Genomic DNA, 14,214 nt, shown 5'->3' on the forward strand with positions numbered 1-14,214 from the left:
GCCAAACTTGTGTATGTAACACCTGCTAGCTAGCTAGCTAGTTGAAAATTGAAAATTTAGCCAAGTCCATTATACTGTTCTCAATTAGTGATCACAAACTAAAATGTGGCTAATTATGTACCAGTTACGTGCATGAATCTTTCTAGCACTCGTCGTTGAGCCGATATATAGTGATTAAACAAGCAAGCATTAGCTATCTGCAGGCCACCGTAGAAAGAGAAACTAAATTCGACGCTACATTAGTATCAGTGCATGCATCTTTAGGACTGTACGTGGTATTGAATCATTTATATATATATATAGACTAGTTAGAGAATAATAGGCTTTGCAAGAAATATATTTCGAACTGAAGCTATATTGTTTTATCACCGGGTCTGCTGGAGAAACAGGAATATCATTGATTCCCATGTTGATGGTTGCAAGAGAAATTTCCATGAAGGTCAACTTTGCACTGTAAATAGCACAAGCATGCCTGCAAGCTAAGTCACATTTATTATGTTCGTGTAATTGGCATAATTAGAGAGAATTTCTTGCTATTTAAATTATTAAGAAAGGTAAACTATCTGCTTTGGTACATCTGCAGGACTAGCGAGGTCATAATTTGAATGGAAGTTCAATATATATGAGCCTTTCAATGAAGCAAAATTAAAGAAAATATACCTTAACCAATAAATCAATTCATTGATGATATGGTAAAATTTATTCATCTGCTTAAGTTTTTGTAAGTAGAAAGGCAATTATATCTTTTCAAGCTCAAGTAAGCAACAGTACTACTTATTAACCATATCAAAAGCAAGATCGATCCCTCATCATGATACACTTAATTTTACCTCTAAATTAATTTTGATCCCGTGTTAGCTTCAAGATAAAACTTAAAGTGATGAGAATGCATGTCTAGACGATAGCAGACAAGAGAGAGGAAGAGATTTTGCACTTGGCTTTCTTAATTACAACTCATACAACCAGCCTTCCTCGCCTCTAGCAACTAAGGCACGAGTTATATCACGTGACTTGAGAGGAAAATCGAGTTCTAGCACGGCCTTTTTCCTATAAGATAACAATGGCCGCCTAGACTTTAGTCATAGCCCGCGCACGAGAGATATAGTTCTTTTCAAAATAAATTGTATTAGAATAGTGAATAAGGATGTTTACTTTATTATAACAAGAAAATTTAAAATATAAAAGATATTTAACGAAAATTTGAAGTTTATATAAATTTAAATTTATAAACAATTAAAATAAAAATTTATAACAAACATACTTTCAATACAAATATAATAATACAATTCTAATATTTCTAATATGCATACCAATTATACACTCAAACGTCTAATTAATATCAAATTAATATATATAAAGAATAATACTTACTTGTTAAAATAAAATTTTTATTGTTGTTCATGATAAATTCTTTATCTTTATGAATCTATTGCTTCTTATTTTATGTAATTAAAATACTAACAATATATTTATCAAGATTTCAATAACACCATAGAAAAACCGTGTAAAAAAAAAAACTTATCTAAAACTCCTCATTCACCTATTGTTTTATAGTGGATTTTAAAAGTTAAAAAATTAATTCTGATAATAAAAAAAATAGTTCTCATTATTATTAACTTTTGATTAGTTATCATAAATAAAAAAATTAAACCTCAATATTTTGACCATAGATCTGAATTTTTAAGTTGAAAAAACTGTTTAAATTTATAAAAAATGCTTATGCAAGAGACTATTAACATTAAAAAACAATATGTTGAAAAAACTTATGAATCAAATTCAAGTACAAATTTCAATTGGCAAAAATAATATTTTGTAGCCCAAAATATTATTGTGTTGTGGGGAGAAAAATGTATTTGGTATATTCATTGCTATGTTGTACTTGTAAATATTAAAGCAACTAAATAATATTTTTTCAAAATTATTTTATTGTGCTTTTAAATTAATGTAAAATGGCCAATAAATGTTCCAACATATTAAAAATATTCTTAAAAATATATTTCGTTTATATTAAATGTCATATGACTAAAAAAGGGTTAAATAGAATGAGAATATGTATAGACATGTCATTTCAATAAAGTCAATGATAAAAAAAAAATTGAAATAAAAATATATAAAACAATAGCATTTTTATTATATGTAATTAAGAATAACAATGAAAAAACTTATTATTTTAATCAAAACAAAAGTAAAATCCACAATAAACAATTGTGTTTTTTTATTAAAAGTAAGAGGTACATTGCTCTGTCTCAATTAAAGCAAATTAGTCTTCTCTTTTAAAATTATGATGATTGTTTTGGTTTCAAAAGCAAAATATATATTAATTAAACATTGTTTTTAAACAAGAACAACTAAACATAATTATGCTTTGAAAACGGAGTAATAGTAAACAAGCACCGAATGATGTTGAAATAATCGAGATATTTTCTCAAAATTATTTAAATTAGTTAATAAATGCATGCATCAAATTAACAACTTGATCTATCGAGGAGGGAGAGCAATTGAAATAGATAAATACTGCAAGTAAAGCACAACCATTACTTGACCACGTCTTTGTTATACTTTTCGTCGAATCACAAAAACTACTCAGAAAATCCCCGAAATCCATAAAATAAGGCCAATATCGACGGCACTTCAAGAAAATTCATACTTTATTCGTCAAGATGGGCAAAAAAAAAAAAAAACGCTTCTTGGTTTCGAAAAGACAATAATTCTTGACTTTAACATTCAAGTACATCTAACTACTCTCGCATTATAAAAAAAAAAAAAAAAAAAAAAAAAACACCAACTACCAGAATGCTTACGAGGGGACGAAAAGGAAAACAACGGAGAAAAACAAATCCACTTTATTATGTGCCTTTCAACAATCAAAATCGAGTTTAATTAGTGCTTTTATGGCAGAGCGACTTCAAGCTAATTCTTATTTGGGTAAGATATATCTATCAATTATATTTTATAAAATATTTTTTTTTTAAATTAACAAAAGATCTCAAATACAAAATAAAAATTACTCGATCTTCCACTTATAAACATGCATAAAAATAATAATAAAATATTTTAAAAGGCGTCATTTACCTTAAACTGCTTCTGTTTCAGTACTTCAACTTTTATTTTGTGATAACTTTATATTTATATTGTATAATCTGAACATATTCTTTTAATATTCTTTTATACACATCCTTTTTTCTAAACTATTCTTTCAAATAAAATTTTTAAAATAAATAATGATTTTATGTTAAAAAAAAGTGTATTTTTTACCAAAACCATTTAATTAGGTAGCTTACTATATTATTAAAATATTAACGAATAATAAATTAACAATCATAAATAAATTAAATAATGGAAATTTTAAATAATAAGATGCGCTAATCAATGCAAAATATTGAAGTTATCAATGTTTTTAGTAATTATATTAAAAAAATATGATAATAAAAAGTAAACTCCGTGTGCATCAAAGAGCCATTTTAACTATTTTCTCTAATTAATTGTTATACCTTAGCTAGTATTTAATTATCCCCTTGCCCTCCTAAAAGATCTCGATTTTGAAAAGCAAAGTTAAAACAAAAGTAGGTATACAAATTCTCAAAATAGTGGACTCTAACCTGCATTCAACAAAGTGGTTGCTCTAGACACAAGAGTAATTATCAATGTATATTCGCTCCATTAAGAGAAAGATATAGCGAGAGAAATTAATTGCTTTAAAACCCACCAAAAAATGACACTGTTTTCCCCACATACAAGAGGGTAATTTTTGTTCCTAAGAGGGTAACTCTCTCTCTCTCTCTCTCTCTCTCTCTCTTCTACATTATGTTCTTCTCGAAGGGAATACATATGCGAACTTCTTCGTCAAAAAACTATTTGATTTTTAAGCCCTTTGATTATTTGGCAGACCACTAGATGAGCTCTCCTTCTTTCTCTTGGCGTATACTAATGATGTTTCTCACCTTAAACTTAAAGTTTGGTTGTGTGTTTTTATCTGTCTGCCGGAACAAAACAAAAAGATCTTCTTATGTGGTGGTTTTAGATTAGATTCTAAGAGTTTAATAATCGTGTTCCAAAAAACTATCCTTGTTTTCGATTAAATTATATATTTTTCAATATATATAACGTGCCGATGTGATCATTAACTCTCATTACTTTTCTTTTCCACTGAGCTTCTTTAATTCTTTCCATTTTGTGCGTAGAACCTGAACTCTAGAGCTGCCGCCGCCGCCCTGTCTCTCATGAAAATAAATATTTCCTCTCAGGTTAAGTTTTCGCGGTGCCTGAAATGGAGTAAGGGTCATGGTCCCAGCAAATGAAAGCAAGGAGTCCTGCTATGATACAGTAGAAGAAATTAATGGGCCGTGCAAGCCAGGCGTGCTAGCTTTTAAAGCCCACCTGCTCCCCCATGTGACATTAAACCCACAATCTTGTGTGTGGTTAAAAATTAAAATCCTTTCCATCAAGACGTTAGGGCTACTGGCTGCTACTGAATATTTACATATTCATTAATTTTAAAATTTATAGGATTAGTGGAAATATGTGAAAATTAACATAATATTTATATTAATAAAAAAATAAAAAAAATCCTTTTCATGAAGATGCTCTGCGAAATTCAAAAGTTAAACTTCAATATCATAGTCATATACTGTATGGCGATTGTTTTCATTGAGATGAAAAGGAAACTGTGTAGTGAGTTTTTCAATCTTCATGAACCTTTAGAAAGAGATTGCAGAAACCCTGGGCATGGGAGCAATCACGCCGGGGCTCAACAACTCAAACAAACCCGTTGGGTTTTACTAGTGTTCGTTGGGAGTTGCAACATTTGTGGAGCCATTAGAGGGCTAAGAAATCTGGCTTCTAGACAACTTGGCACTTGGTATGTGTCTTCTTGACAACGATAACATGATAGCATTGAATACACGGCGAGATGACGTTGAGGCAAGCTCTGTACTTTTAATATTATCACTTGCTCTGTCTTTACTACCATAACAAGAAAACCATGTCGTCCGAAGTATACAGCTCATCGTCATCTTGCCTCAACAGATGCTATAGACCAACTGGTTGAACATACATAATCCAAGTAGCTAAGCGCTGCTTCGAAATTTTTGATGACATGATCGACTGGTAGATTGACACTTTTCTGGGATGATTAATTCCCACTTCAATTTCCAACGACCAGGATCTATTGATAATGTTCACTGCTAATCGAAATTCGGAACAATGATTTTAACATTATAGAAACTTCCATGTGTAAATTGAAATGATTAATTCATTTTTTACTGAGATCTTCATTCATAATTTAGAGTCTTGCATCGCATCGATTTGATTTTAAATAGTTGCCGATCGAGTAAAATATTTATGAGAAAATTGTACGAAGACATTGATCTGCTAGACTAAATTTTACAGGCCATTGCAATTATAAAATTAATTAATACCCATTATTGCACTGCCCTCAACTAACATAAACCTTCCAAGCCTCTATTCAATACATGAAGCACTGGAGTGCTATAGTACCAGTGACTCTTATATTTACACCTCAAGAAAAACAAGCAATTATCACCGGAGGCATATCCTTCTCCAAATGAAGAGCTCATATCTCATCAATCTAACCCTCTGGAGCATCATCAATACCATGCTCTTCCTCTCCAAGGTCAATTCACAAACTTTTTATCCACCTGATTTTCCCATCATAAGCCCTCAACTCATGGAGGCTTACATAGCTCTCCAAGCTTGGAAACAAGTTATAACCTCCGACCCCAATCAATTTACGGCCAACTGGCAAGGGCCACATGTATGCAACTACACTGGTGTCTATTGTGCCCCAGCCCCATATGACCCTTTTATCTTGACGGTTGCCGGCATAGACCTGAACCACGCCAACATAGCCGGTTTTTTGCCTGAAGAGCTTGGGCTCCTTAAGGACCTTGCTCTCTTTCACATAAACTCCAATCGTTTCTTCGGTGTCATCCCTGATAGTTTTGTCCATCTCAAATTTCTTTTCGAGCTTGACATCAGTAACAACCGCTTTAGTGGTCCGTTTCCAAGTGTTGTTTTCTTCCTGCATTCGCTCAAGTATCTTGATGTAAGGTTCAACGAATTCGATGGAAAAATCCCACCACAGCTTTTTGAGCTCAAATTAGATGCTCTTTTCATAAACAATAACAGATTTCACTCAGCCCTGCCTGCTAACCTGGGAAACTCTCCAGTTTCAGTGTTTGTAGTAGCCAACAACGACATCAGAGGCTGCATTCCTCCGAGTTTGGCAAACATGGCAGAGACCCTTGACGAGATTATTCTCTCTAATATGGCGTTAACAGGTTGTTTACGACAGGATATTGGGCTGCTAAGAGGCTTAACAGTTCTTGATGTCAGCTTCAACAATTTAGCTGGGCCTTTGCCTGAGTCAATAGGAGCAATGAGGAACCTGGAGCAGCTAAATGTGGCACATAACAAGTTTTCCGGGCAAGTTCCTAGCAGTATATGTTCCTTGCCTAAGTTGGAGAATTTCACATACTCGTTTAATTACTTTTCTGGTGAGCCACTGGTGTGCCTCAGGTTGCCGGGGAATGATGATAGGAGGAATTGTATTCCGAATAGGCCTTTCCAGCGCACACCGGAGGAATGTAGTAACTTTTATGTACAGCCCATTAGTTGTGGTTCCATTCAGTGCCTCATTAGCTAGCTAGCTAGAACTCCAGCACCCAGCGTCTGTAACAACCGCTTCCTCCGCCAGCTAATGATAATAAAAACAGAGTGCGTGCTATTAATTTTATTGGATCTGCATGATTTATGGAGGTGACAGGTTCAAATATGAAACCTGCAATATTGAAGGAGGCCCGAACAGTATATTATTGAAAAATTTGTTAAAAAACCATCTTAATTCAAGATATTAAGTAAGTTTATTTATATTATATTATAAAATTTTAAGTCTTTTTAGATTTGAAATTTGTACAGGCTTATATTACTTTGTACTTGATTTTATCAAATAAATAGAAATGTTAAAGTTCGAACTCGTGATCACTTGGTTATCAAGGATCTGATATCATGTCAAAGAATCATCTTAATCCAATAGTTCAAATTGTTACGTAAGATTTTAAAATATGATTTATATTATTTTCTAATAAAATTAAACTTAATAGCTTAAACTGTTATGTGAAGTTTCAAGATATGATTTATATTATTCTCTAATAAAATTAAATATCCACACCTATCTTAGCCATACATTTAGAAATATAATTAAAAATACAATATATTTTTTTGTTAATAAATTACAGTGAATTTTACTAACATAATAGTACCTTACTATATTCATCAGTAAATATTAACAAAAAATATTTTTTATAAATATACTAAGAGAATTACCATAAAAAATAATAAATGAAAAAAAAAACATGAAGTATGATGCTTTAACATTTTTACAAACAAAGTTATCAATGAATTTAAATATATAGATTAAATCTATTGGTAAATTTATTTGTAATATTTAATTTATAATATGATAAGTGACTCGTCTCTCCTTTTCCCATTTCTTTTTCTTCCTCTATTTTTTTTTTTGTAACAAACACCACAACCCTCACACCTAATTTTATTACAAATCAACTTTTCACTATGAATTTAGCTACTCTAACACTTAATTTGTCAACATTTATATCCTGATTTAAATTTTATTGAAGACTCTCCACTTTAAGTAAACAAAAATTTCTTATTTTTTATTTGAACTCGATTTTAAAATGTTAATTTTTATTGCATATTTTTGTAGTATATGAATAATAGGGTCCATTTTATATTTTATTAATTTTATTATTGAGTTGAAATTTTTAGTAAATGTATAGAAATTTAAATTTATATAGATAATTAATAATGAATTAGTTGTACTATTAAAATAGTTTGAATAAATTTGAGTTAAACCAATATTCTGTTGTTCATTTAGTTTACATAATTAATTAATACATGTTGTCATCAATATTCTATATAGGTTTAACATAATTAATGAATGGTTGTTTATAGATATATCGAGATTTGCCTAAAAGGTTATGTATGATGGATTATTACAATAGAGTTCGATGTTTTATCAATTATATACTATCTAATCCGAGAAATATCAGTGGAGACAGTATTAAATATCCATCTAATCCGAACTTCGCAAATTGATATTGGAGATAGGATTACATATAGATGGTACATGTGCTCTTTCTTATTTGTCTCATGGTTCAGATGAAGACCCCCCTCCACCAGCATTTCTGTTTTAAATTAATTGTATATGAAATTATAAATGCTTAAATTTGCAATAAATATTTGAATTCATATTAATTTATTTTTTTAATTATTTTGTTTTTTTAATATATTTTTTTAAAAATATATTTTTAAGTTGTCTAAATTCCAGAGAGTTGAAAAAAAATTATTGCAAATATCATTATCACTGATTATTCATTTTGGAATAACAAACAATTTGTTTGACGATTACATGTCAAATTCATTGAGGGACATACCGATAGATTAAAAAAATCATCGATAAAATGACATGATTTCTTTATCTATAATATATTATATTCAACAATAGAAATACCGGCAGAATGAAACAAGTAAAAAAAATTGGACGCGCTTTATTCGCCAGTAAATCTGTATGTAAAATTATTACTAATAGATTCATCGACATATCACAAATCATTTTTGTCCATGATCACATCGATAAAGTTTTTACTAATATACTGTAAGTATAAATATTGATAAAAAATTTCATTTGTAAATTTTAAAATTCTTAATGTATTCTGATCCATGCTAATTTGTATTAATTCTTGTTGTTTTAATTTAGTTAAGGAAAATATATTACAGTAAGAATAATATTATGACATGTTTAAAGAATTGAGTTAAAAACCTGCTTCCAACTTTAGACTTGCTTGGGAAGGTAATTTAACTTATATTTTTAAAATATTTAATTTTTTTTATTTTAAATTAATTTTTTTTAGTATTTTTTGATCGTTTTCATGCTCAGATATCAAAAATAATTTTTAATAAAATAAAAAATTATCATTTTGATATATTTCTAAATAAAAATTATTTTAAATCATAACCACTACTACAATCCTAAACATATCTTATTCATTAAAATTAAAATACAAATTAAATAGTATTTATATATTCCTTATATGCTAATCAATTAGTCATAGCAGATTATTACTCAATACGAATGAATTATAATAAAATGTTTTTTTTAGGTTAAAAGCCTGAAGGAACCGAACGAGCCTTTTCAGGGTGGCCGTTAAGGTCCCTCAAACAATGCTGTTTGGATTTATATAAACATTTGGGCTTGTAACTTTGTAACCATTTCAAACTGTCCAGCCTAGTCAGGGATGGGCTTTCTGAAATTCCAAAGCCCACAATAAACCCAAAAACGAACGATCCTAATTAAATGACCAAACCATCCTCACCAAAACAGCTATATAAAATAAGGCAGCAGCGAGTAGGGTTTTGGAGTTTTCCTTTTCCCCGCCGTCCATCTCTATTTTGTAACCTGCAGCTCGCAGTTCCTCGCGACCACCACAAACTCCAATCATGGCCGTCGGGTACACTTCCCTTCTCTCTTTCCCATTCAACACATGGAGGCTTATGTTTATATGTTCAGGGTGCCTGGAAAATATTTTATTGATGAATTACTCGTATGTTTGTCAACAGGAAGAACAAGAGAATTTCCAAGGGAAAGAAGGGAGGAAAGAAGAAGGCGTGAGTATTGCAGACTAAACTTTGTGTCTTTCTAGATCTGCTGTTTGATTAATTATTGTTGTTTGTTTGTCTTTACAGAGCTGATCCATTTTCAAAGAAGGATTGGTATGATATCAAGGCTCCTTCAGTTTTCTCGGTCAAAAACGTCGGCAAGACTCTTGTTACTCGTACTCAGGGTACAAAGGTACATAACGTTTTTTAAATTTATGAACATTTTTCTCTTATTTTTTTTCATAGTTTTGCATAATTGTTTGCGTTTTTTATGTTTGGTCGTTGGGTTCTCTTAGAAAATGAGAGTGCATAATATGGGGCAAGGTTTTTGTTTAAAATCATAGATTTTAGGTGTTCTATATGGTTTTTGCCTGTATAAGAGGTCACGATGATTGCCAGGATAGAGAGGCGAGTTTCTAGCGATTTGTTACCCTGTTAATGCGTTGATTGAGATTTTGCCCAATAAATTTAAGTTCAGTGGTAACTTTTAGGTGGCCTGCTTAAAAAATTAAACCTTGAAAGCATGGAAGTACAGTGCATGGATGGCATATGGTTTGTCCACGACACCTTATCCTGTAACAATTTATCCCCACTTGTAGAGAAATATTAGTCGTGAAGATTTGACTCTTGAAATTTTTAAACCTTTTCTCTTGTCATGTTCTCTTCCAAACTGCAATGTGCTGTTGTTTTTTCTACCAGTTCTATTCACAATTTAATTTCTTTCATTCTTATCTTTTTCCTGGACTTGCTGGCTCATGTCTAGAAGTTCATCTTTAGTTGTTGTGTCATTTTCTTCATAAATTAACTAACAGAAATTTGTTTGTTCTAGTCGCATTTCTTGTGCTGTGTTGGGATTTTGCATTTTTTAGTTATGGTGGACGTGAAATGCTACAACTGTATTTCTTTTTATAGATGCTTGATCATTGAGAGGTATGCATGTGTTGCTTATGTACTAATGTGTGCTCTGTGGTCTGCAACAGATTGCTTCAGAAGGTCTCAAACATCGTGTTTTTGAGATCTCACTTGCAGACCTTCAGGGTGATGAGGATCATGCTTACAGAAAGATCCGTTTGAGAGCTGAAGATGTTCAAGGAAGGAATGTTTTGACAAACTTCTGGGTATGATCATGGAAGCTGTATTTTTCTTACATTATTATATTTTAATTCTATTGACAATGTATTAATTTAACATTGCAAGTTTTAATCCTCTCCTTAAATATTGCAGGGAATGAATTTTACTAATGACAAGTTGAGGTCTTTGGTGAGGAAATGGCAAACTTTGATTGAAGCTCATGTTGATGTGAAAACCACTGATAACTACACTTTGAGGATGTTCTGCATCGGGTTCACTAAAAGGCGTCCCAACCAGATCAAGAGGACTACCTATGCGCAGTCCAGCCAAATAAGACAAGTAAGAACATCATATCATAATATCTAGTTGCTCACTGAACTTGTGTATTAGGAACCTAAGTTTGTTTTTTCAGGGCAGTATGTATTTCTTGTTTTTATTTAGTCTTTGCTTCAACAAGATATAGAATGTCCTTTATGAGAATCTTTCTGGTATATATTGTTGGTCATGTATTACGCTACTGATTTGAAATCTGAGTTATTTAGTGGCAACAAAAATAAAGTTATTTCATCAAGAGTTGTATATAATTCTTGCATTTATAATGATGGATACAGAGACTGGAAAGTATTGTTTGAGTGAAAATTGGGCTGAATTAATTTGCTATTTGCTGCTTTGTTTCTGCTTATGATGTGAATATGCTTTTGTTTTCTCTCAGATACGCCGCAAAATGAGGGAAATTATGACAGCCCAAGCAACTTCTTGTGATCTCAAGGAATTGGTCCGCAAGTTCATTCCAGAGAGCATTGGCAAGGAAATTGAAAAGGCAACTTCAAGCATCTACCCTCTTCAAAATGTTTTCATCAGGAAAGTGAAGATCTTAAAGGCCCCAAAGTTTGACCTTGGAAAATTGATGGAGGTTTGTCTCTATAGGCTTCGTATTACGTGTTTGATGTTTTGATCACCAAAATTATTCCAAATATAATTTTTTTTCATCAGCTTTATGTCTGCATTTAAATCTTTAGTTTTTATGTATATAGTCAACAATGGCAGGTGTTCTATCATATGGTTATTTTTATACTTTAGAATTTTGTTAACTTTTTAAGCAATAGTATATTTGGATCTGGCTGGTTGTTATATTGCAAGCGTCTAATATTCTTTGCTCTGTGCAGGTTCATGGGGACTATTCCGAGGATGTTGGTGTGAAATTGGAAAGGCCAGTTGATGAGCCAATCGCTGAGGCCCCTGCTGAAACTGCTTGAACTTGAAGGAAATTTTTCCTATTTGTCTTGCCCTTTTTTGATTTTTTACTAGTTCACCATAACTGTTTATTTTAAACTCTGGATGATAGTTGTTCGATGCTCTAGTTTATCCGAGATCTACAATGTTTTCATCGAGGACTTGATCTGTGCTTTAATTGAGTAGGCTTATATTTTGCCTGGCAAACATTGCGATGCATAGTTGATCAGATTGTTTGCTCATGTGTTTTGTGATTTTAACTTGGTTTTTTGCAACCGACTTGCTTGTGAATTGCCTAACGTGGTATGATGAAAATTGTGCCTCATTTACTGGCAACTTTGCAGGTTGTAGGTTTCTCCTTATTGTCACTAGTAAACCCGATTATTAGTCTTTCAGAAGTGAAGAGGTTTGGAGTTTTATTCTTTTTCATCCTTGGCTCGAATCACGTACAAACAAATTTTATATCTCTGCTTTCAACTAACGAATGTTTAGAGCCAAAATCGAAAATTGAGGAATCTAATACGAAGGACCAGCCCTGATAGTCCGGACGCTTCTTGTTTTGGATGTAATGCATGGATCAGTCGCTTTTCTCTTGTAGTTGTACAAAGGGAACATGCCAGCGCATTCTGCATAGGAGTAGTTTCCATAAACGAGGAGGGGACTGAAATGGAACTTGCTTGGGCTGTCTTTTGTTTCTTCCAGTCTTGCATAGGCTGGCTCGGTGCTTCTATAAGTAGTGTTTGGAAGGAAAAACATAAGAGGGTTCAAGGACCAAATGAAGCTGAACTGAATACTATTGGGAATATGATATTTCAGATCTGCTCGGTAGAACCTCTTCAAAGCAAATGTTTTGTTAGAGGCGCAGTTTAATACTAAATATTCTAATATTCGCTGAAACGAGAGAATCTACAGTTGGTTTCTTTTGAATCTGTATTTTTTCCCTCTGCAACTTGCAAGAACTTTGTAACAAAATCTTTGCCTAGTTGATTTTGATTGATGAAAGCTTGCATTAAAAAAACCTATTAATGATCCAAGCCTGCAGATTCAACGTAACCGAGACTTCATGATTAATCATACGCAGTACTGTTGTATGACACTGAGTTTATTGATTTGCAGTGCTCGTGACCACGTGTCAATACTTCACTTTTTCCCCCCAATAACTCTAAATGTTAGACGAAGAGCTGGATCTTGATAAAAAATCAAATTAAAATTTGAAAAATCTATAAAATTAATTATAAATCAAATAAAACGATGGTTAAGACAATTAAAAAAGAGGATCTAAACTTCTGAAAAAATGGAAAGTCGATTAGAGATTCCCTGTTCCTCATTCAAATGTAAATAAAGACAAGTTAAAATTGAAAGGAAACAATGAAAAAAAAAAAAAAACACTAGGATGATCCAATTTGTTTTGTTTGGTTCTTGACTTGTGAATCCTAGGTTGATTTTCAAAATAAAATTATAAAGTTTAATTTGTTCCATTTTTAGAGCTATTTACAAAATAAAATCTCGACCTTGATTCATAATAATAGAGTATTGGTATGTAAATATTTATAATAATATATGTGTTTTGATATTCTTATTTTTATACATGTATAGTCTCACAATTTCTGTTGTTTTTGTGTGGTTGTAGCCTTGTCTTATAAGGGCTCACGAGCATGGGATGTTCAGACAACGTTTATGAAGATTTTTTCCTCTTACTGGTCTCGTTCAGTCCATTATTCTCTCCTGTTCTGTAGCCCAAACCTAATACATTCTTGAGTATTTATTGGACATCAGGCCCATTGCTAGTTTAGAATTATAAGAATGGTACACTGGATTATTAATTATCATATCATTTAAAAAAACAATTTTTGCTTCAAAATATATTAAAATATTATATATTTTTTTATTTTTAACATCAGCATATCAAAACTATTGTAAAGCATAAAAAACATTAATTTAATATTTTTCAAATAAAACATACTCTTAAAATATATTCAAAAGTAAAAGCTACTACACTTCTAAATACTTTTAGTTATACAAATTACATATTATTGAAGTATACAAATAAATTTATATGTTTTTGAATTGTTATTTTTAATAATCGTATCATCATTCTTGTTTTAGAGTGGGTTTGGAAGTCTAGTTAAACTAAACTTAAAAAAATATTTTTTTTTAAATTTATTTTGTTAGAATTTTTGGATTATTTTGATATGTTAATATCAAAAATAATTTTTT

The 14,214-nt window shown here is 31.3% G+C and overlaps 2 protein-coding genes across 2 annotated transcripts; both read left to right on the plus strand.

Annotated features, from left to right (window-relative positions):
• The first annotated feature begins 5,457 nt into the window (after window positions 1-5,457).
• On the plus strand, window positions 5,458-6,807 carry LOC105130028 (leucine-rich repeat extensin-like protein 6). Its single transcript, XM_011032343.1, has one exon. The coding sequence runs from the start codon at window positions 5,564-5,566 to the stop codon at window positions 6,662-6,664; it is 1,101 nt and encodes a 366-aa protein (XP_011030645.1). The 5' UTR covers window positions 5,458-5,563; the 3' UTR covers window positions 6,665-6,807.
• A 2,637-nt stretch (window positions 6,808-9,444) lies between these two features.
• Window positions 9,445-12,273, plus strand: LOC105130029 (40S ribosomal protein S3a-2-like). Its single transcript, XM_011032344.1, has 7 exons — window positions 9,445-9,545; window positions 9,655-9,702; window positions 9,781-9,886; window positions 10,674-10,811; window positions 10,918-11,103; window positions 11,477-11,677; window positions 11,931-12,273. The coding sequence occupies exons 1-7, from the start codon at window positions 9,535-9,537 to the stop codon at window positions 12,018-12,020; spliced, it is 780 nt and encodes a 259-aa protein (XP_011030646.1). The 5' UTR covers window positions 9,445-9,534; the 3' UTR covers window positions 12,021-12,273.
• The last annotated feature ends 1,941 nt before the right edge of the window (window positions 12,274-14,214 follow it).

This window comes from Populus euphratica, unplaced genomic scaffold (genome assembly GCF_000495115.2).
Source record: "Populus euphratica unplaced genomic scaffold, PopEup_1.0 scaffold17.1, whole genome shotgun sequence".
Classification (NCBI taxonomy): Eukaryota; Viridiplantae; Streptophyta; class Magnoliopsida; order Malpighiales; family Salicaceae; genus Populus; species Populus euphratica.

What these genes read in the sequence shown, in the direction of transcription:
- LOC105130028 (XM_011032343.1), top strand. Translation starts at nt 5,564, where the DNA reads ATGAAGAGCTCATATCTCATCAATCTAACCCTCTGGAGCATCATCAAT.
- LOC105130029 (XM_011032344.1), top strand. An exon ending in AAGGGAGGAAAGAAGAAGGC is followed by an intron (nt 9,703 to 9,780) that starts GTGAGTATTGCA and finishes TTGTCTTTACAG; the next exon opens with AGCTGATCCATTTTCAAAGA. An exon ending in ATGTTTTGACAAACTTCTGG is followed by an intron (nt 10,812 to 10,917) that starts GTATGATCATGG and finishes TAAATATTGCAG; the next exon opens with GGAATGAATTTTACTAATGA.